This window comes from Marmota monax, unplaced genomic scaffold (assembly GCF_021218885.2).
Source record: "Marmota monax isolate L192 unplaced genomic scaffold, Marmota_monax_Labrador192_F-V1.1 WCK01_AAM20220418_F8-fsc00043, whole genome shotgun sequence".
In the NCBI taxonomy this organism is placed as follows: domain Eukaryota; kingdom Metazoa; phylum Chordata; class Mammalia; order Rodentia; family Sciuridae; genus Marmota; species Marmota monax.
The window spans coordinates 10,603,603-10,627,926 of NW_026691982.1; the positions used below are offsets into that span (position 1 = coordinate 10,603,603).

At 34.4% G+C, this 24,324-nt stretch overlaps 1 protein-coding gene, 1 non-coding gene and 1 pseudogene across 5 annotated transcripts in view; all 3 read right to left on the reverse strand.

Annotated features, from left to right (window-relative positions):
• Positions 1 to 4,422: 4,422 nt before the first annotated feature.
• The window catches only part of Zdhhc20 (zinc finger DHHC-type palmitoyltransferase 20), a 78,891-nt gene continuing 58,989 nt past the window's right edge, over positions 4,423 to 24,324 (reverse strand). For 2 of the 4 annotated variants that reach the window (XM_058580672.1, XM_046447824.2), the window contains 6 exons: positions 23,397 to 23,529; positions 17,529 to 17,655; positions 12,976 to 13,062; positions 11,460 to 11,575; positions 9,844 to 9,920; positions 4,423 to 8,072 (listed from right to left, as the gene is read on the reverse strand). In XM_058580672.1, the coding sequence (XP_058436655.1) occupies positions 9,883 to 9,920; positions 11,460 to 11,575; positions 12,976 to 13,062; positions 17,529 to 17,655; positions 23,397 to 23,529 (501 nt within the window). In that variant the 3' untranslated portion in view covers positions 4,423 to 8,072; positions 9,844 to 9,882. Of the gene's footprint in view, positions 8,073 to 9,843; positions 9,921 to 11,459; positions 11,576 to 11,935; positions 11,981 to 12,975; positions 13,063 to 17,528; positions 17,656 to 23,396; positions 23,530 to 24,324 lie in introns of those variants that run through there. The other 2 variants (XM_058580676.1, XM_058580685.1) reach the window with 2 other exon arrangements.
• LOC131424289 (large ribosomal subunit protein eL30-like) lies at positions 13,087 to 17,306 on the reverse strand (annotated as a pseudogene).
• Positions 13,683 to 13,784, reverse strand: LOC124095313 (U6 spliceosomal RNA). Its single transcript, XR_006852448.1, has one exon. It is a non-coding gene; the product is annotated as a U6 spliceosomal RNA (small nuclear RNA).

Genomic DNA, 24,324 nt, shown 5'->3' on the forward strand with positions numbered 1-24,324 from the left:
CCTTCTGTCAAGAATAGTTGCCTCAACTTAAATGGAAATACGTGCTTTTCCAGTTAAACATACTTCAAAAAATAAATAACATGCTCTTAAAATTAGCATTTTCTGGTCCAGTACACACCTGTAATCCCCTGTACTGGGAGGTTGAGGCAGAGGCCAGCCTCAATAATTTAACCAAAAATAGAGGAGTGGGGGCTGGGGATGTAGCACAGGGGTAAAATGTCCCCTTGGGCTGGATATACACCTCAGTTGGTACAGTGTTTGCCGTGAATGCACAAGGCCCTGGGTTCTAATCCCCAACACCACATAGACACATACACAAATCACCCCTGGACTCAAACCCAATAATACACCTCCATCAAAAAAAAAAAAATTTTTTTTTCTTCTGGGATTTAACTACTAAAAGTAGACATTTAATTGGGGTAAAAGGTATTTATCAGGATTGTTGTCATACCATATCAACCACCAGTTAAAGATTTTTTTTTTTAAGTAAGCTTTTTTTCAGAGTAAAGGTAACCCCAAAGGGGGGGTTGGGGGGTTAGGGAGGGTATAGTGGTGCATGCCTGTAATCCCAGTGGCTCAGGAGGCTGAGACAAGAGGATTTAAAGCCAGCCTCAGCAAAAGTGGGGCACTAAGCAACTCAAGACCCTATCTCTAAATAAAATACAATAGGGCTGGTGATGTGGCTTAGTGGTTGAGTGCCCTTGGATTCTCTCCCCAGTACCAAAAAATAAAAATAAAGTCTTCCTTATAAATTTAACCAAAAAGTATACAAAAATATGTTCTATCACATGAAAATAGAACATACGTTATTTAATATACACTATAAACAGCAATGCTAAATAAATGCATAATTAACTTCTCCCTTCTATTTACTCAGTGAAAAGTATTGTTAGATGTATTTTATTTATATTTATTTTAATTAGGTATATACAATAGCGAATGCATTTTTGATTCATTGTACACAATTGTAGCACAGCTTTGCATTTCTTTGGTTGTACATGATGTAGCGTAGTGTCACACCATCTGTGCTGTCATACCTAGGGTAATGATATCTATCTCATTTCATCATCTTTCCTGCCCTCATTTCCCCTTCCCGCCATCCCTCCCCTTTGCCCAAAGTTTCTCTATTTTTTCCATGCTCTCCCCCATATGGATCAGCATGTACATATCAGAGGGAACATTTGGGCTTTGATTTTTTGGGATTGGCTTACTTTGCTTAGTATGATATTCTCCAGTTCCATCCATTTACCTGCAAATGCCATAATTTTATTCTCTTTTAGTGCTGAGTAATATTCCATTATGTATATGTGCCACAGTTTCTTCATCCATTCATCTACTGAAGGACATCTAGATTGGTTCCAGTTTAGTTATTATTGTGAATTGTGCTGCTATGAACTTTAATGTGGCTGTGTTACCATAGTATGTTGATTTTAATTTCTTTGGGTATAGACTGAGGAGTAGAATAGCTGGGTCAAATGGTGGTTCCATTCCAAGTTTTCTAAGGAATCTCCATACTGCTTTCTGTTAGGGTTGCACCAATTTGCAGTCCCACCAGCAATGTATGAGTGTGCCTTTTTCCCCACTTGATTAATGATATTTTTCAGAGTGGTTTAGCCCATTAGACAATCTAAGAAAATTGAAAATATTGACACTATTTCATGTTGGGACCTCTGCTGACCATGGAAGTGCAATCACTGGGGAAAAAGAAATCCCCAGTCTTGTGATTCTGGTTTTGTGATTCTCCATGTACATGACAGTTAGAGCTTGAGAAATGGCTTCCATATACGTGCCTGAACGGCCCCAAGATATGGCTTCTGCAAACATAAAGAATAACTCCCCAGCAACGGGGCACACATATCTAATGGGGTATTGTTTCTATAACTGGGGTAATGGGGCTGTTTCTGTAACTGGGGTGCCTAGGCTACCCCAACCTGGGGGACTCTCCGATCTCTGATTGGCCCCTGCTTTTGTCCCCCCCACCTTCTCCTCTCTCTATATAAATCCTCTCCCTCTGCTTCTCAAACTAGCCTTCCTTTCTGTATAAATCCCCCAAAGTAGGGTTGCTACAGAGGTTATGTACAGTAAAAACTTTGACCCTTATTGCCCAATTCCTTTTTTTAAAGTTAGATCATTCTATACTCTTACCAAAAATGCTTCTATGCCTACAACCTCAGCAATTATTCTAAGAAAAAATAACATTAATTGCTTTCATATATTTATTTAATGAAAGTAAACATCTTTTCATATGTTGTACTACTGATAATTATTTTTTTGGTGTGAATTTTGTTCATTCTATATCCACTAAAGTAATTATTGTGGTTTTGGGGATTAAACCCAGGGCCTTACACAAACTAAACATTCTGCCCCTGAGTTATACTTAGACCCTCATTTTTTATTAGTGTACTGTTTTTTTGTTACCAGCATTATACACCTTTCTTATCCCACTATAAAAGACTTTACCCTTATTTTCTTGAAGTACCTTTCATCTTAAAATAATTAAGTTAGTGAGACATCTGGCATTGTTTTGAAGTACCATTGTGAAAGACAAGGAGCTCTATTTTTTCCCAAATGGTTAGCAGTGGTCTGGCATCATATCTTTTCTTCACTGTTTCTTTTTAAATAGTATGCACATGGTACAAAAAGGAATATGGAGAAACAGAGCCTTTTTTTTTTTTCTTTTTTGGTACCACGGATTGAATTTAGGGGCTATTAATCCCCAGGCCTCTTTAAGAAAAAATAATTTTTTTTGAGACAGGGTATTCCTAAATTGCTTAGGGGCTTGCCAAGTTGCTGAGGCTGCCTTTCAATCTGCAATCCTGCCTCAGCCTCCCATTGTTGGGATTATAGGCATGCACCACCCTGACCAGCTAGAACATGGTCTATTTCTGGTTTCCTTCTTTGGGGGCAACCTTCTTCATATTGACTGTATATCCTTTCAGATATTTAATTGCACTTACAACCATAAATTAAGGTGAGACATATATGTCATTTGCAATCTTGTTTTGCTTCATACAGTCCTGCGATGAATATCCTAATATAAAATACAACATATCTATACAACTCCTAAAAGTAGAATTGAGGTGTCAAAAAATATGAACATTTGAAAACTTGATGAATGTTGCCAAACCAAAGTGCTCTCCAGAGACTGCACCAACATGAACAACTACTAAAACATGAAAATTTGATCAATTTTTTTCAAATTTAGGAAAATTTTGTAGGTTCTGGAACTCACTTTATTGAGAACCTAGGAACACTACAGGAAAATTTAATAGATATGAAATTCATAACAATTCCTTTCTGATCTTATGTTCATTTTGTGCGTGGCTACTACAAAACAAATCAGTCTTCAAGAATTTATTGTAGTTCACTTAAAAGTATGTATAATAAACAACAAAGCGAAATAAGTAATAGAAATACAGTGTTCTAGGTAGCACTGAAGGTATTAACCTGGCTTAGAGGCCAAGAGGAAGTACAACAGAAGGTTAATAGAGATAGAAATCCTGATGAAAACAATCTCCTTATATTGAGAATAGAGAAGATAGAGGGTTTAAGAACCACAAGTGATGAATTACTGAGTATAAACATCACCTAAATCCTATCTCCTATCTGGTGGAAGGCACTGACAAGGTGGGGTCAAAGACACTAACATTAATGTTACAAATTTGTTAAAACACCCATAAAAATCTGTTGTATTGAAAAACTTAGTTCCCATCCCTGTAAATTCTGGAAGACATAGTAAAACATATATATAAGAGAACAGCATTACTAATTGCCAGTGGGGCTCCAAAAAGCCAGTCTATAAGAAATGAGAAAAGTAAAGCCATATTGATGTTATTTAATGAAAGTAAACATCTTTTTTTGGTGTTAAATCAGGCTTTTGGCCATTTAGTCGTTACTCCTCCTCTCTAGTCCCAAAATAATGTTTTGAATGGGGTAGGGAAAGGTTGGTTCATCTCTACTGGCCTCTATTGTTCTTGTGAACATTTTGAAATTTAACTATCCTAAGAACTGGAAATCAGCTCAACCTCAGAGCCTTCTGTTTTTATTTGTCCGTCCATATTAGAACTGAAGGGAACCCAAACACAGATGGCATAAAAGAATAAACAAGATAAAATCTATTACCTGGCATTTAGCCACGACTCAATAACTTCATAGTGATGTGAAGATACTCAAGATCCTAAAGTAACTTCTGAAATTATGATTAGTAAAAGCTAAATGAAACTCTTTAGGTATTAAATTAAACTAGTAAATACAACTTTATTGCACCGTGTACATATCATCTTAGAGGAGGTTTTCCTAAATTATTAGTCTATTTCTGTAAAATACTATAAGATTTTCAAATTGACCAAAATAATAATTATTTTTCTCATCTGGCAAATACCACTTTATAACAAAAACAAACAAAAAACTCAAAAACAAGACTGTATATATATTTATTTATTTATTAATAAAGTAAATATGATTTTTGAAAAAAATTGTTTAATTGTTCTGCATAAATGTTAATGTAGGTTAGGCCATCCAAAAGACAGAGTCAACATTAAGTAATGGTCCAGGATTATACAAATGAGAAATAAATACAAGGTTTATGGTTCTTCATAAGACAACCAAGGTAAACTGTATTTCAAATTTGTTTCTATAAAAGCATTATTAAAGATCACTTTTAAAATAGAGTCCATCTTTTCTTTTAAATGGGCATAGACTCATCTGCAATCATATACAAATATAATTAACTTAGCTAGTAGCTTTCTTACTCTTTTATTACAAATGTATCCTTGCTTCTTTATGCAACCCAACAAAATAATATAGAGGAGTCATCAGAAAAATATGGACTTTCTTAATCTACACTGCATTTTAAATTGAAATTGAAAAAAATACAGTTTAGATCATTATGAAACATGGATTTCAGATTTACAGACTACCTGTATCTAACAGGTTATTAGATATGGTCTTTATTTTGGCTGAAATGCAAAAATATGATTAATTTCTTAATAACACATTAGTTAAAAATATTTTTCATTGACAGCAGTGCTAGTCCTAAAACAAAATGTAAGTGAAACTTACATGTAAGTTACTGTCTATTCAATGCCCCAAATATGCAGGTCCTTTGTGTATACATTTTCAAGACAACTGAATGGAGAATCTCACATCTGATCATCTTAAATGCTCCTGTAAACATAGTCAAAATTTGCTTTCTAATAGAAATAAAATTCAAGTAAACACTGTATATTTGATTCAAACTCATCTTACAATTATACTCACTTGTGACACACTGGATCATAACCATTGAATATGTAAAAAGTTTTTTTAAAAAATCATTTTCATGTAAAGATGCACTAAGCTGTGTAAACATGTTCAACCACTAATATACTGCAGCTGCTCTTTGGTTTGGCATAATGATATTTTGTCAGAGAACTCAGGTATCAAATCTTCAAGTAAGTCTGTGCCCAGGTAAACCAAGACTCCTAATTTGTTTTTAATGGCAATGGCAAGACCTGAAATTCAACCTTGTTTTTCCTCAGTATCATCACAAATGTTCAAGTGTTTGAAGGATGAAAAATAGTAATAATTAGAAATTTTGGCAAGGCTTCATTTTGACCTTTCTCCTCAAACAGTTGATATCAGTAATCAATACCAGTTGAAATACCAAAGAGGCAGCCTTTTCCTGGTTCCTATACCACTGGTAGGCTCTTAATGAATTGTCAGTAAAATGTATGAATAAATTCAGCTAGATTATTTAGAATATGGCAAAATGTTGGCTGTAATTAAATCAAAGGTAACTACAGTAAAAGTCTTAAACTGAAAATTTCTGAAAAGGTGTTTGTTTACTATGCTATTAAAGATATTAAATAACAAATGAGAAGAATTAAGAAAGATTATAATTCCACTTTTAAAAGTGCCTGAATAGGTTAAAGGGGAAAATTAAGCTTTTGCAATTGTTAGCCAGGTGCATGCAAATCCTCTGATCTAAATATAGATATACAAAAAGGATCAGAACATTTCTGAAAATAGTGAAGTACAGATAAACATTTACTCACTCTTTATAATATACAAACCACCAAACTGACATGTTCTTGGTTGGTAACTGATTTCTCTTAACTCTCATTCTAGTTTTCCAGAATTAAGATTAAAGAATTGAAATGAAGATAGAAGAAACCATATTATAGGACTCCAAAGTGTTTTCAAAGCTTAATTGTTCCTTTGGTCTAAAGGGGAAAAAAAATTACTTTTTAAGATTTAATAGCCGGTGGGAATTAAGCAAATCCTTCAAACTATAATCTTGGAACATCAGCTATAAAATTTATGCTAGATTTAAACAGTTATCCCTAGTATACTGGTTAACATTAGAAGAAACTGCTAAAATATTTGTTAGAGGGATGAAAAACAAGGTTATTTTGCAAAATCAGGCATTGCAGAATGTTAGAAATCATCCAGTCCAAAATATTGAGGACCCATGCTTCCATTTTATATATATGGAAATTACAGCCTCTGATACTTACTTAAGCTGCTAAGATTTCACTCTACCCATCTACTGGAAGCAACCAATCATTTCAAGGATGTGTATCTGATTCAATAGTATAAATGAGAAGTAACATTTCTACATTATCTTTTAATATGATATTGTACTATTCTCTAGAATACAGCAATTCATGTCATTTAAGTTAAGATTTTAAAAGGAAAAGTGTATCTGGCGAGAATAAACTGCTAATAAGAAGTCAGATTTAAGATTTTGCAGTTAAGAGTAGAATCCACTTCTCAGAGACTGGGACTTTTAAATGACTACTCAGATTTAGAATTTCTTCCTAAAAGCAGTATTACTCTCAAGTATTGTTCCTACTTTATACTTTAAGTCACTGTTTATAAGTTATAGGATCACTATAAAAAGTTTCAAAGAAAAATTTAGTTATTACTTAAATTGAAATTTAAAAGTCAACTCAACAGCATGTTTTATTCTCAATACATTTAGCACTGAAAAAGAAAAAAAAATTTTTTTTTCCCCAGTACTGGCAATTGAACCCAGGGCCTCATGCATGCTAGGCAAAAACTCTACTACTGCACTAAATCCCCAGCCCTTTTTATTTTATTCTGAGACAGGGTCTTGCTAAATTGCCTGGGCTGACCTCAAACTTGCAATTCTCTTGCCTCAGCCTCCCCAGGAATTGGGATTGGGTGTACTAATGCATCTGGCTTGAAAATATTTTTCAACACCTTACAGTATCCTGTCTACCTTTTTCTTTATTTTTCTTTTAGCCACTTCCATCTATCCCTATTGTGCCCAACTTTTCTATATCACAAATACCTTTGTGTTTCCCCTACCCATATAAATAACCCCTGACAGTTCAACAAAAAGTAATAAAAAAAGCATTGTACCCAAAATATTTCTTATACTTCCAAGATTTTTTTAAGCCTTTGGCATATACTATACTACATGGTTGTAGTAATGCTTCTAAGCCATCAATAAATTATCCCCATGAATTCTATGTTCTAAATGATTAGATATCTGAATCATTCTGAGTGTTATTATAGCCAACAATAAAAAATTTTATTAAAAATGTTGAAAAGTATAAAATAGTAATTATAAATTAGCAAATACTCAATAAAAAAGCAGTTATTTTCTTTCTCTTATACAGTACAAGCAACAGTAATTTGGATATTATTCACTTTCAGCCACCATTTACCCTAGATATACTTCATTTAAGACAAGTTTTTAGTTTGTGTTTTTGGAGTGAGAACCTATCTGAATACCAAGAAATAATTCTAATATTGTAATTCAGATATCAAAAAAAATACTTATGCACATAAGTGATGACAGCACATATTATAGCATGTCGTAACAGGTATTATTTCCAAAGTAAAATCAAGTCACTTTTGAGCTGTGAGTCAATGTTGCACAAATGGACACTTAAAATTAAGGCATCATTCTGCTTGTAGTGCTCCTGTGGATCCAGCGAACTGTACAAAGGCTTCCTTTTTTAAAAAATATATCTTCTGTTATACTCAAATTATTTCATTCCTTTGATCATTTTCTTGCAAATAAAATTGAAAATATCAGTCGACAATGTGTTTTTATACACCTATGAAAACAGAAACAATTGAATTAGTTAAAATTAGATTTTTTTATTTCTCAAAATATTAAATGGCTCTGTGGGCTAAGATATAAAGATGATTCTATTATAAGATAGGAAATAAATTCTTTATTGTTACTAAATTTGTTTATTTTTTAATTAAAAAAACTTTTTGGTACCAGGTACTGAACCCGGGGTACTTAACCACTGAGTTACATCCCCAACCCTTTTTATTTTGAGATAATATCTCACTAAATTGCTTTGGACCTTGCTAAGTTGCTGAGGCTGGTTTCAAACTCTGGATCCTCCTGCCTCAGCCTCCCGAGTTGCTGGGATTACAGCTGTGCACCACAGTGCCCAGCTAATGTTACTAAAGTTTTTTACTTTTTTTTTTTTTTTTAGTTGTAGATGGATACATTTATTTATTTTTATGTGGTGCTGAGGATTGAACCCAGTACCTCACAAATGCTAGGCAAGTACTCTACCACTAAGCTACAACCCCAGTCCCAACGTAACTAAATTTAATAAAGATTTTTTAATAAACAGTAAGTAGGGAATAACCCTTTCTTTTCCTAAGGAATCAAGATTAACAGAGGGGGATTCTTTTTTAAAAAAATTATTTATTTTCGGGCGGGGGATGTGGCTCAAGTGGTAGCACGCTTGCCTGGCATGCATGCGGCCCGGGTTCGATCCTCAGCACCACATACAAACAAAGATGTTGTGTCCGCCGAAAACTAAAAAATAAATATTAAAAATTCTCTCTCTCTCTCTCTGGACTCTCTCTCTTTAAAAAAAAAAAATATTTATTTATTTTAAGAGGGGAATTCATCACTTCCTGATGTTAACATGGGAATCATCAGATGAGGTATCTACCTTCACCTCTTCAGAGTTTGCTGTAGATGTGGGGAAGTTCCCACAGTGTCCATTAGAGAAACTTCAGCTAGTGACTCTCAACAACCACAAGTTTCAGTCAGTATCCTGCCTACATTAAGAAACAATGTAGAAGCAGTACTGAGCGCCTCTCCAGGAACAAGGGCTGTTTCATAGCTACGGCTTTTGGTACAAGTCTATGTTTGCACATACACTTTAGTTCCTCTTCAGACCACAGCCTACTCTGCCCAATGTGACACTCTGCCAAGCCATCCCAAGCTTGTGATCTCATTCTGTCCTAGGTCCTAGGCTTCAGCTCTACTTGTGGACACAGGCACCAGGTCTGCTGTAAGGACCTGATTAGCCTCTGATGAGCCTGAAATCAAGTAAGCTGATGCTCTGCTAGTTGAGACTCCATGTGAGATACCTTTGGAAAACTGAACTGCTGGAAAGGAACTGGTAGTAACTGTGCACAGTTGTCCTAAGCAGTAAATTTGTGGTAATTTGTTACACAGCAACAATCTGTTGGTGTGTCTTTATAAAACTAAATAAATAACATCATGAACATCTTAAATCTTTTTCAGCCTGTAATCATTCTTCTCTGGATCAAATTGTGGGCAAAAATCATCTTTAAAAAAAAACTAATAAGGTACTGTTTACTGAAAAGTTAGTTGTCCACATACCAATCATAAACTATTTCTATTTTTCCTTCATTTATCTCTCCAACAAATGTTTTTTTCATTGTGCTAGGAGTAGTAAGAGAAACGAAATTTTGGCATATGTTACCCTCCAATCTTTTCTATACTATTGTATTGATATAATGAAAAAAAAAAAGCAAATGTTTTGAGGTTATGAAATATGCAAATATAAACTACATTTGCTCAAGGAAATTACCTTTATACTGTCTTACCTTGGTTTTATCAAATGGTTAGTTATGAACAAGTGGTACTCAATTTTCTATTGCCACTGTAACATGATTATTTGTCCCTGTAAGCACATAATTATATATGACATGAAAAAAATATTAAGTTCCTGGCTAAATGATAAAATTGATTACAGTAAAGACAAATATTATGTAAGCACTAAATATGTTTATAGCACAAACCATTTGCCTTCTCTACACGGAGAAGTGAATAAAGAGCATTGTGTCAGAAGTCTAGTTTCATATTTAGCCCCATAGTATACAACGGCATTAAAGATGTTAAGCAGCAATAATTTAAAAGTCCATAAAATGAATTTTTCCACTTATACAAGATCCTAAATAAGATTCTAAACTTACTAATTTAAGAAAATGTTTAAATGCTGCTAAAAGCCAAAGAAATACTTCTTTCTAAAGAAGATAAATTCTGACAGCAAGTTTTTAGTATTATTTCCTAGAGTTGGTACAAATTGATTTTAAGATCTCAAACTTTTTTTTTTTTTAACAGTGCAGGAAGACACGACAATATTATTATTCCTATTAAGAAATACCTCATGCTGAGCATAGTGGCGCATGCCTGTAATCCCAGTGGCTCAGGAGGCTGAGGCAGGAGGATTGCAAGTTCAAAGCCAGCCTCAGCAAAAGCAAGATGTTAAGCAACTCAGTGAGACCTTGTCTCTAAATAAAATACAAAATAGGGCTGGGGAATGTGGCTCAGTGGCTGAGTGCCCCTGAGTTCAATCCCTGATACTGCCCCCCCCCCAAAAAAAAAGAAACACCTCAGACATGTATTCAGCTAGTTAAGTAAACCCAGATCTGATTAAAAATCCCACTTCAATTTTATCAACTACTCTATAATTCATGAAATGAGTCATTAAGAAAGGTTAAAACAAGAGGGGGGAGGTGTAGCTAAGTGATAAAGCACTTGCCTAGCACCTGTATGGCCTTGGGTTTGAGCCTAGAACTATATAGAAAAATAAAGCACATTCAGTGTATCTTTTCTTTTGTGGGGGCGAGGAGAGTGTTGGGGGTGGAACCCAGGCCCTCATGCATGCTAGGAGAGTGCTGTACCTCTAAAGGTACATCCTAGTCCCCATATTCCTTTAAAATATTTTTGAGACAGGGTCTTGCTAAATTGCCTAGGCTGGCCTTGACCTATAGTTTCTCCTGCCTCAGCTTCTCAAATAGTTGGGATTACAGGTGGGCCTTACCACACTGGGTCCAGTGCACTCTTAAAGAGTACTATAATTTTTAAAAATTAGTTTCAATAAGTATGAGCTAGAATCCTGAATAATAGTTATTTAGAACATTATTTGAAATAGCGTATGTCAAAAGGACTTTCCACACTACTGAAGAAATGTGTGGTTGGAAAACAAAAAAAACAGCTGAATGCAATAAAAAACATTATACCTGCCTTTCTCTGCCCCCTTTCCTCACAGAAGCCGCCAATAAACACAAACATCCCATTTATAAGACATTTTATTACAGTTTCACATTTCAGTATTTCAAAATATCACATTGCTTTGTTTTTTTCAACATTTATTAAATCTGTTGCTTTTCATTTGAACCAAATAGGTGAAGCAGTGTTTTCAGGTGAGAATTATTACCTGATCTGACAACACCTTCTTCAGCTCCATTCTCTAGCCATTGAGATTCATTGTCCAACAAACGGTTTTTTGATTCACTAAGTGGTCTGATAGGAAAAGGTTGATTTGAGCCAATACTGAAAAGAGGAACAAATAACTTAGTAAATTGTTTAATGCTAAATTAAGGATACTTAATAAATTAATAAGCAGCATATTAGTATTCCTTCTCCTAAATATGTGAGGGCAACTCATGGGATCTCAGCCATCTGAAAAAGCCACCTTGAAAAGGAAAATATGCCCACGGACCCCCCCACCCCAATGAAATGGCTCTCTGGACCCAAGAATCTGTATTCTAAAACTGCAAATGAAACAATTAGACAAAAGAAAAAAGCTTCAGAGGCCAGTCTGAAAAGTTTTAACACTATGTTAATCAGGTGCCATAAGGTAGTATGAGGACAGGTGAGGAGCTATGACTGTGGCCAGTACAAAAAAATTACCTGTCATTTCCCAAGTTTTCTGCTTTCTACCTCGCCAGTTTAGATCTAAGGGGAAAAAATGATTTAGTGATTTAGCGTTGACTTATTTTTCTAGCTAAGAGAACCAGGGAAGGAGGGGAATGGAGGAAGGAAAGGAGGAAAAGGAATAAAAATTTATTTGGTGTCTGATGTGGGCCAGAGAGTGTGCTAGACTCTATAAATGTGTATGTATGCACATCATTTTGACCCTTTCAGTAACCCCTGGAGGCAAGTCTCATTATCTTCATTTTACAGAGGTGGAAACTGAGGCTCAGACAGTTTCAATGACTTGTTCAGAGACTACAATAAATGTTAGAACTCTAAGTTCTAAGGCCTTAGGTTGTAGGTTCTAAGGCCTATGTCTTCTAATATTAATATGTTAGCTTGGAACTTATGACCCCTCCTCCTCTATAATCTATTTCTGTCATAAATATGGCTCAACTATTTCACTTTGGCAGAATTTTCTCTAGATTCTTTAAAATTTCATTTAAATTGAACTATTTCACGGAATTGATGAAAATTTGCTTACCATACAAATATTATGAGAAAAAATTCCTTAAGATGAATAAGAAAAAATTGTTTAAATCCTCATTATTTTGATAGTATAGCTAAAAACCTACTTATCATAATAAAATGGTAACTAGTATAATGACTAATTTCTTTGAAGAATACCTCACTTTTTAGGAAGATGCACCATATTTACTTGCTTCCTAGTTTGCCCAGACATTTCCAACATTTTGTGATTGTCCTAGTTTTAAATTTTTTTTTTCTTTCAGTAGTGGGATTGAACTCATGGCCTCACATGTTCCAGTAAAGAGCTCTATCACTGAGCCACATCCCCAGCCTGCATATTAGGCACATATACATATTAAACTTCAGTTAAAAACTTTAAATAGATTTTTTTCTTATCTATGGTGGCTTACTGGATTATTGTTGTACATATTCATAAGATATGTATGTATAACACAAGTATATAGTTGTTTAGCAAAAAAAAAAAAAACTTAGGGACAAAAAAAGCACACCTTCTGGAATGTTCACTTTGGCCTGTAGCAGCTTGTTCTGGATCCATCCCAACAAGGCGAGTTGGAAAACTGCAACCATCACCCAAACTGCATAATGAGAAACAGTGATAACCTGAATCATATTAAGTTATTCAAAGTGGTCAAATTTAATGTCTTTCAGGAGCATGGGAGAAAGAAATGTTCTTTTCAGAGAATAATTCCTAGGATTTCTAATTTAGAAGGCTTCTACCTCTAATGAAGGCTCTTTTCTTTTATAATTTACACATAGTTAGAAATAATCTACTAAGATCTACTAAAGATTATGATGCCTAGTTTACACCTCAAACAGAACTATTCAAGTATGTGGATAATTGAGTTTTCATTATAATCATTTAAGACATCATCCAGGCTAAATGAAATTCAAGATATAAGTTCCACATGTTTATTCATTCAACAACATTCATTAAACAAATATCTAGGGCTGGGGATATAGCTCAGTACTGAACTCCTTGAATGGGTGAGTTCCTGGGTTGGTTCTCTAGTTAATATTGAGCACTACAAAACAATAAAAACCCCAATGTCATAGGTATCTGTTGAATACCTATGATATTCTGGGTAATATTTTACACACTAGGGTTATAACAGTGAACAAAAGAAAATCTCTATCTTCAAGAAGCTTACAGCCAAAAAAGGTTAAGTTATATCTTACTTTCACTTTTTTTTTTTTTTTTAATATGGAGCTTCATGAATTTATATGTCATCCCTGTGCAGGGACCATGCTAATCTTCTCCATATCATTCCAATTTTAGTATATGTGCTTAACATACCACAACTGTATACAACAGAGCAAAAAAAAAAAAACTTAGGGACAAAAAAGGCCAAGAGAGAATAACTGGTAAATTTGCCCATAGTCTTAAACAGCCAGAAACTGGACAGCATACAACATAACTTTTTAAAAAACAGAACAGGACTGTGGTCTCAGAAAGAAAAAAAAAAAGAAGTGAGTCCCAGCTTTTTGCCAGAACCTCAGCATCAGGAGGGGAATCCAAGCAAAGTAAGGTAGTTATATTGCATTGAGGTAACAGAGATAGGAGCTTTGAGAAGCCAAGTGGCAAGAATTTATAAGACATAGCTGAGAAAGAGGAAGACACACAGAGAAATGGCTACAGATATATCCACATACTGTACTTGAATCTTTTGATGAACAGTAAGCTACACAGGTGAACTGGGAAAAGAACATTGGGAAGTGTAAGTTGAACAGATTCACAGTTTCCACAAGGAGGCATTAAAATTGACCAGCCAGAATACAGAGATCTCACTGAACACATGGTTTTGAAAGAAACCCCACCTTTATTATAGCATTAAACTAGCTGCAGAGAAAATGCTATGCTGGATCCATCCTAGTGAAGCTTAAAATAAACCTCAAAAATCCCAAACTGAGCTTGACATGATGGTGCATGCCTGTAATCCCAGTAGCTCGGGAGGTTGAGACAGGAGGATCACAATTTCAAAGCCAGCTTCAGCAATTTAATGAGGCCCATCTCTAAAGTAAATACTAAGAAAAAGGTCTGCAGATGTGGCTCAGTGGTTAAGCACCCCTGGGTTCAATCCCCAGTGCCAAAACAAACAGCAACAACAATCCCAAGCTGAAACATAAGTACCCACCTGCCAAAACAAAATTCAATTCTTTATACAGACAATAAAATCTAGATACTCAGCAAAATAGCATTCAAAATGTCACCAGCCAAAAGAAAGTTACTAGGCATAAAAAGCAGCAGAAAATGTGATCTCACAGCTAAGGGGTGGGGTGGGGGGTGGAGGTGCAAATCAATAGAAAAGAATCAGAAAATCAGCAATTTCAGTGAAAGACTTCAAAACAGTGATTATAAATGTGAACTTAAAGGAAAAGTGGATACACAGAAAATAAATATGAGATATAAAAAAGAACCAAACTGACATTCTAAAGCTGAAAAATGCAACATCTATAATGAAAAAGTCATTGGATAAGTTTACCAACACAGTAGACAATGTAGAAGAAGAGATCCATGAATTTATAGATAAAACAAGAGAAACTAACCAAGATGGAGCAAACACAGAAAAGAAGATGGGAAACAAGGATAGAACAGCAAATCAGAAAATGACTTGTGGGTCACTACAAAGCAATTTAACATATATATACTTGAGAGTAGGAAAAAAAAAAGCTGTTGGGGAAAGGGAATAAAAGAGTGCAGTAGGCAAAAGAATAAAACCACACAAACAAAAAATATAAAACTACAACAGAACAACTAAAGACATAATCAATAAAAATTTTCGAATCTGATGAAAACCATAAATTTACAAATTCAAGAAGCCTTAAAGATCACTAGGTAGAATAAACACCAAGAAATATCATCATGTTCAAACTGCTTAAAACCAGTGGGGAAGTTAAAATTTTAGAACCATGGGGATGTGCTGACAGTAATTTGCAATTTGCAGAATAAAGTAAGAGGTTGGTTGGGCAGAAACCATGCAAAGCAGAAGATAACAGAAACATATCTTTAAAGAAAGGGAGGAAAAAAAAACATGAATTCATTGATTAGAGGAAATAACAATTAGTCCTGTTCCAAACACTGGGAATAGAAAAATCTTGAACACATGAGACAATTCATAAAGTAAACAAAAGGAAGTAATGAATCTGAGTACATAGCAATAAGATCTATAAAAAATGAAACTTACAAAGATGGAACAAAAATGTACATTAACTAAGCTGTGGAAAACCCTTCAGAATAACTCATATGTAGTTGATGTTGCTGCAGTAATAAGAAAGAAGATAAAAGAAAAAATGGTTAACAATTTTTCCTATATTGATGAAAACTACAAAACCAAGGCAAGAAGGTCAACTAATCCAAGCACAAGAAACACGAAGAAAATTAAACCAAGGTTTGCCATAATCAAACTTCATCAAAGTAATAACAACCAAAGAAAAGACACATTATATAGAAAGTGAAAAAGTAAGAGTGACCACAAACTTCTCAAAAGAAAAAATGCAAGTCAGGAGACAGTGAAACAACATCTATAATTCTATTAAGAAGAAATGTCCTTCACAAATGAAATCCAAATAAGTCATTTTCAGCCTCACAAAAAAAGGCAATTTGGTTAATTAAGGAAAAACCCTATGACTCAAACCAGTCTGCCACACTAATTTCAAATTTCCCTCCCTTTTCTATAATGTCTTTGGTATACAGATGGCCTAAAAGAGCTGGGAATTACAGGGAGAAATGAAAATTCAATCAACTTGAACATATTTTTCTTTTACCCTTGAGGTAAAACTGCATATGTGTTTGGTTTTCTTTTTCTTTTTCTGAATGAAGTGTTTTTAAAACAAGCTCTGCCAAGTTTTATTAAAGAAAAATTTTAAATGTTTTACTTTTCACCAGTCTGTTCTGGCATGCTTCTAATGATATAAGAATCACCTGGATCAATGATAGACAGTGTGCACACTCTGTAGTATTTTCCACATGCTGTGCCCAATTCAATATTATTGCCACTGTAGTGATGGACACCAGTTTTGGCCAACATGGCATAGTACTCTATTTCAGATTTCCTCAAAGTGGACAATTGTTGGAGAGGATGACCAATTTCGCTTTGCCCTGTCTGATCATCTTCAGAGTTTGCTTGTAGCCCAGTACATACTTTCCTCTTTTCAAAACAAGATGGAGCCGAGAGTTGATCGACTCCAGAGACTTTTTCGTCTTTTTTGGGGCCACTATCTTCCTGCCTTAGATGTAGGAGGGCCCCCCACCAAGAGCAGCCATCAAGATGGCCAGAGAGCTAGAAAGGAAGGCGTGTTTGGTTTTCTTTAAGAATGAAAAACACATAATTCACATCCGTGATGGAATCTTTGTAGCTATGGGTGAGAGGTGTAAATTCTTAAGATTCTTTATTTTAGTTTATTTTCTTTCTTTTGATTTTTTTTTAGTTGTAGATGGACACAGTAACTTTATCTTTATTTATTTTTTATGTGGTGCTGAGGATTGAACCCAGGGCCTCACATATGCAAGGCAAGCACTCTACCACTGAGCTACAAATCCAGCCCATGTTTTCTTTCTTTTTTTTTTTTTTTGATGCTGGGGATTGAACCCAGGGCCTTGTGCATGCAAAGCAAGCATTTTACCAACTGACTATATATCCAGCCCTTCTTTCTTTTTCAGTTGTCAGTTGACCTTTATTTTATTTATTTATATGTGGTGCTGAGAATCAAACCCACTGCCTCACACATGCTAGGCAAGCACTCTGCCACTGACCCATAATCCCAGCCCGCAGTTTATTTTCATTTGGAAGGAAAAAGTGATTCTTATTGTTTTACAAGTCATCTTTTTTTTTTCCACTTACCATTCAAATATTTGTTCAAACTTTCCTTTACTGTTTATCTAATAAAAACATTTTATATGCAATCAATGTATTTGAATTTTCATTTCAAGGCTTGTAAAAATGTCACAATGTATTATATTCTCTGAATGAATCTTAAGATATTTTACCAGAGATATTGATTACACAGACTCCATAATTTCTCAGAACTACATTTTATAAATTACCTTGTAAATATTGGAAGTAACCAATATTTCTTTTCGTCACCAAAGACTTGTCTCCAGTTTTTACTGTATCCAAGAGAGAAACCATGTGCATCAACTCCATATGAAAATGTGGGTGTACGAAATGATTCTGTTAAAAGAAAAAAAAAAATAACTACATATATACTAATTAACCTATTTAAAAAATTATAAAATAATATAATTATTTGTGTCTTTGACAAGAAAAACTAAAACTTCAACATAAAAAACTATAAATACCATTTAAATAAAGACTTGAAGCAATTAAAAGAAAAACTAGAATAATATGAGGTGAGAGATATGGCAATTATCCTAATCTGATCATCATTATACTTTTCATACATTTATTGAAATGTCACACTATATTTCATAAATATACAATTACTATGTGTCAATTAAAAATAAAATTTTTTAAAAGATAAATTTCTGAAACTTATTTGGGAAAAAGTACATTTTTCATCAATCATATAAAATAACATGTCAAAATATAATTATCTGGTATTACTGAAAAATCTAATAAAGTATGTTATATCTTATTTTACTTGACTTCTATTTTTAAAAGATACTTCCAACTTTACTCACCATTTATGAACTTCTTACTATGTTCCTGATATCACAGTATCAAGTATTTGGGACTCAAAGATAAAATGAGACAAAATTTCTATCAAAGAACCTACAGTCTAACAAAACTACATGTGAGAAGCACTAGGGACACAGAGTTCCCTAGGGACACAGAGGTGAAAGAACCCAATTTTATCTAAATAGGGACCTATGTGGGTCTTGAGGGGTCTTGATAGAAGAAGGTGAAAGATGGAGATGGTGGCACTTGATCGTGATTATCTTGAAAACCAAGTAAGGGAATGAAGCAGAAGGTGGTTATAGACCATTATTTCAACCTTGGTTGTAAAGTGACATAGAGTGAGGTCTAGAGAAAGATAAATGTTTTATGAGTTTTATATTTTTAAAAACATAATGTGCTTCAGCATATTTTATAAGCTAAGGATAATGAGAAGAAGCCATGGCACTGGGAGAAACTGATGAAAGAGTAAAATTGAAGGAAAGGATCCCAGAAGAGATGAGAAGGCATTTAAAAATTAATTTTTTTTTTTTTTGTATTGGGGATTGAACTCGGGGGGCACTCGACAACTGAGCCACATCCCCAGCCCTATTTTTTTGTATTTTATTTAGAAATAGGATCTCACTGAGTTGCATAGTGCCTTGCTTTTGCTGAGGCTAGCTTTGAACTTGCAGTCCTCCTGCCTCAGCCTCCTGAGCTGCGGGGTCTAAAGAAAAATTTTGAACAAGAGAAAAGACATCTTTCCTCAAAAGTTATATGGAAAGTGACAATGAAAGGAGAAATGTCTGTAGAAGGCTAGAAAGGTGTGAAGACAAAGAGTTCACTTATGACTTCTAATTTTTCTGCGAAGGACTAACAAATGGGTAAGAAGAGTAGGAAAAATGGTGATAATCTGGAATTATATCATGGGTAACAGGTGAAGAACCTCACCAGAAATGCATGACATTACAGTCAAACAGATTTGAGGGTTCCAGTGAGATCTGAGACCTTCAATCTGTAATTATAATATTTTCTATGGAATTAAGGTTTCTTTGATCTGTCAACAGTCCTGTTTATCCATGTGGATAAAGTAGATGGTTAGAAAACCCAGGTCATGGATTAGCAAAGGAATCATGGGAGAAACCTAGGGACAGAAGATATAAGAATGCTGTGAAGAGTTGCTGAAGTCATTTTATCATAGGATATAAAATGGCCAATGGTAAGAAATGAAACTAGAAGAGAAAGAAAATCTCATGAGAAGTGTTGGATAATGGAGCACTCAGTAACAGAAAAAAGGCTACAAGATGGTAGTCAGAAAATGAAATACTGAAGTTTAAAATTTCATATTCAGAAGTTCTTCAGTTCCATGTGATTAAAAGGTTCGATGTGTGCTTTATGGGAATGAGCAGCCAACAGAACTGAAGAGATTACTTTGCTTGTTTGAGATAACAGCATTAGTTTGAATATAGAAATTCATTAAATATGGAAAAATGGCTTTGTGGTGGGTAAGTGACAATTATGATGAAGGGCATAGATGATATAGCAGAATAAAGTACTCTCAAAAACAGAAGAATAGGGCTGCGGTTGTGGTTCAGTGGTAGGGCACTTGCATAGCATGTATGAGGCACTGGGTTTAATCCTCAGCCATCGCATGCAAATAAATAAATAAATAAATAAAGGTATTGTGTCCATCTATAATCAAAAAAAAAAAGGACAGAAGAATAAAAATCTGGATGAACAGTAGAACACTAGCCAAAGACACAGGGTTTGGGAAGATGAGACTGTGAAGAAAATGGTATGCTAAGGCAATGTGTTTTTCAATGTGTGGTCATATAATCAATTTAGTTGATTACAAACTAGATCACAAAATATGAGTGCTATGTACGTAGTTCACATTAATGACATTTTGTGAAATTCTTGCTTATTTATATAATTTTAAGTATTTTATATATGTACTAAGTCAAGATATACAATGATGTGTTTCTTACTGTGGTCACTGACAAAAAATTTTGAAAAGGTGTCACTTTAGCCCTGGCCACCAATGGTTGAGAGGCAGAGCAGGGGTACCCTTGGTAGCCTTATGAACACAGTGCTGCAAATGGTGTAGAGCCCGAAGCTACGACCTAAGGCCTGCATTCAGCCCCAGGTCCACTGTGCCGTGCCTACCACGGCCCTGGTGGCTGAGGGTGGGCGCCGTCTAGATGCTGCACATGGGACCCACTCTGCCTCTCATGTGTAAATTCCCTGAGGAACATGAATGGATAACTACAGAAAATGGTATTGGAATAGTTAGGAATCAGCATTTTGGCACAGGAAGTTCTGGGAAATGTTTACTGTAGTCTGCCTGAAATTGGAAGAAAACAGAAACAACAAAAAGAGTTTGGTGCTTTGAAAAGTGTGAAAGCTGCCAGAGAACTCTTTTTCCTCTATCAGAGAAGAAATTGAAATTAATGAGGCACCTGAAGAAAATCTAGAGTTTGTGAACAAATCTTAGATAAAGATGACTGGTTGATGAAGATAATACTGAGTGACCCTTCAGAACTAGATGACCTACTGAGTGAAGAAGCATATGAGAAATATGTAAAATCTATTAGAGTGAAAATGGTACCCCATTACTTCAGCATAGTTGTCTTAAATTAGTGGTAGAGAAAAGACTTAAAAAAGAAACTACTCTTAACACTGTAACTGGAAAAAGATACCCTGAACTTGCCAATGACTGCACATAAACACAATTGTATCATTTTTACAGATCTTTATGATTTTTAGAGTAGGCTTTAGACTCTGGTATCAAAATTCACATAATTATCTGTGATAAAAACTACTACGGTGGGCTGGGGTTGTACCTCAGCGGTAAAGTGCTCACTTAGTACGTGTGAGGCCCTAGGTTTGATCCTCAGCACCACATATAAAATAAATAAAGTAAAGGTATTGTGTCTAACTACAACTAAAAAAATAAATATTAAAAAAAAAAAAAGAAAGAAAGCATGTATGTGGCCTGGGGCTTTAGTTCAGTGGCTCCTTGCCTAGCATGTGTGAGGTACTGGGTTCGATGCTTAACACCACATAAAAATAAATAAAATAAAGGCATTCTGTTCATCTACAACTAAAATAAAAGTATGTACATCAAAGATAATCTTGTTATAAGTCTTCTATAATATTGTAACTTGCTTATATCCACTCCTGGATTTGGGTCAATATACTTACTGATCTTTCCCACTGGAAAAAACTGGGAATGGAGGAAAGTATTTGTTATATAGTGTCAAAAGAACAATACTGTCTTAATTTTATAATATTCTGCATTTGCTGGTGTTATTTTTATACAGTCAAACAACAGGTTTGCAGCAAAATAATAAAGAAATATTCAACTTCAAATAAATTTTTTGAAAAAGATTATTCAGAAAGAACAGTGAGTTCCCTGGAAATTCCAATCCCTCAAATACTAAAAGGATGAGAAATGAAACAGGCTCAGTGAGAGCTGTAGCAAATTAAACTGTTCATTCCCCATCTATTAGCAGTTGGCTACTATTAAATTCTAAGATGTGCTTACCATTACCAGATTTGTCAATTTTAAAAAGAATAATTCTGGTTTTCTATGTGAAATCACTTAGTTTTTAATTAATATGGGGGTTATAAACTCTGAGCTTTGCATGTAGGCCAACTCTTGTCATCTCTGATTAAGGGTAAGGCAGTATGAAGAAGACCAATAATTCTTCTATGAAGAAGACCAATAATTTAGTTAATAAATATAAGGAAATTTAGGGCTGGGGATGTGGCTCAAGTGGTAGCGCGCTCGCCTGGTATGCGTGCGACCCGGGTTCGATCCTCAGCACCACATACAAAAGATGTTGTGTCCGCCAAAAATTAAAAAAAAAAATCTGTCTCTCTCTCTCTCTCTTTAAAAAAAAAAAAAAAAACAGAATGAGAGAGAACTGTGAGTCTTCCATTAAAAAAAATATATAAGAAAATTTATTTACACAGAAAAGGAATGCAGACATGATGGAACTGGAAGAGAATTCAACAATGGAGGTTGAGCTGGGGAAGAAAGGGCAAAGAAATCCTTACAATTGAAGACCACTGAAACTTACGTGACCCAGTAACATAATAGATTAGAATGATCTAAATGCTTCTCTAAAATCTCTGCTCATTTTTCCGTATTAAAAACTATTTCCTTCTAATTCTCCTCACGGAGGTGAATTATTACCTTTGGACAATCAGATAGCATATGGTCTTTATTTTTCTATGAAACATTACAGAAACCACTATTCTTTGTCTTGGTATATTAGTAGTTACATAAATGTTTCAATTAAAACACATTAGGGGGGCTGGGGTTCTGGCTCAGAGGTAGAGTGCTCGCCTACCATGTGTGAGGCCCTGGGTTCAATCCTCAGCACCACATAAAAGTAAATAAATACAATAAAAGTATTGTGTCCAACTACAACTAAAAAATAAATATTAAAAAAAAAAAACACATTAGGGTGGCTGAAATGCCATCTCCTTTGGTTAAAAATGTTTGTCCAATTACTTGAATACCTCACTGAATTCTTCCCCAATATTCTGATTTTTAAAAATAAGCCAAAAAAAAAAAATGCTGATACTAGTGATACAGTGCATTAAGTTTCACTGACAACTGACACAAAGATGGAAATAATGACATATCAAAAACACTATTCTTTAGCTTTAACTACAGAACATCTGCCAGTTAAATGTGTAATTGTGAGGGAAAAATATAAAGAACATATGTGAAATATGTTGTTGATGAGTTTTAGCTAAAAGGTAAACTGTAATTAAAAAATGTTTTGGCTCTCGGTGGATGAACTTCCTTTAAGCATGAAAACTTTGTCTATCTTTCATTGATTTGTTTTTGAAAAGATACTGTATAAATGCAGGAGGTAAGTTTTTTTAAAAAAACATTTATATTTTAGAAGTAGTCGGACACAATACCTTATTTTATTTATTTATTTTTATGTGGTGCTGAGGATCGAACCTAGGGCCTCGTACGTGCTAGATGAGTGCTCTACTGCTGAGCCACAACCCCAGCTCCCAGGAAGTAACTTTTATTAAAATTTATAAAATAGTTTTATACAGAATGCATTACTGAAAGTATATATAAAAATCAATTTTACTTCTTCATCCTTCAACACAATGATCCTTCATATTTATTATATAATAAATGGATCCAATCAGTTTATTTAAACACAAAATTATTTGATAATTCTTTTACTCTCCTTCTCTAGATTACATATTCATTTGTGGTCCTTTTCCTAAATAGTTATAATAATTTATTTTAGCCTACTTACCTATTGTTGTTCTATTTTTTCCAACTAGCCAGCAGTGGTAGCTGAAGAGTGAAAGAACGCTGATGAAGAACATTGCAGACACAAAGAAAAGAAAAAGTACATGGAATTTTGCACGTGTATCTGTCAATTCATTCTGAGGAAAGAAAAAAGAAAAGTTTGAGGATACTGAACCTCTAAAATGTAATGTATAATGTATTAGTTCTGCCTACAGATTGTTGAATGTATCAAAAAGCCAGATATGAAGGATAATTAAACAGGTAATATATATTCCAAAACAATAATTGTAAAAGCAAAGAATTGGTATTATCAAAGCAGGTTGCTTAAATGTGATGTCAGAGAGAGTCATTTAAAAATTCCGCCTAAAAAAAAATTTTAGGAATACTTATAATAAAATGAAAAGATGGACTCCTCTACCCAACAATTTTCTTTTGTACTTTATATATTTAACTTTTTTCAACATCCAGAATGTACAGGTAAATACTTGTACATTTATACTAAAATATTTATTATTTTAATAATACTGTAACTGAAACTAATTGTGATATATTTAAGTTTATTTTTATGCTTCTATAATCTGTTTTTGGAACACCACTTTGAAGGTGCCCATACTTTTAGCTGCTCTGATTCCTACCTTTATAGGAAATTGAAATTTTTCATAAATAAATTTACTACAAGGAATTAATGACTGAAAACAGTTTCTCTGTTTTTCCTTCTTATAGTTTCATGAATTTTTTTGGGGGGTGGGGGTGGTACCAGCAATTGAACCCAGAGGCACTTTTTATTTTGTGAATAGGGTCTCACTAAGTTGCATAGGGCCTCACTAAGTTGCTGAGGCTGGCTTTGAACTTGCAATCCTCCTGCCTCAGCTTCCAGAGCCGCTGGGATTACAGGCCTGCGCCATCATGCCCAGCTCTCAGCTACATGCATT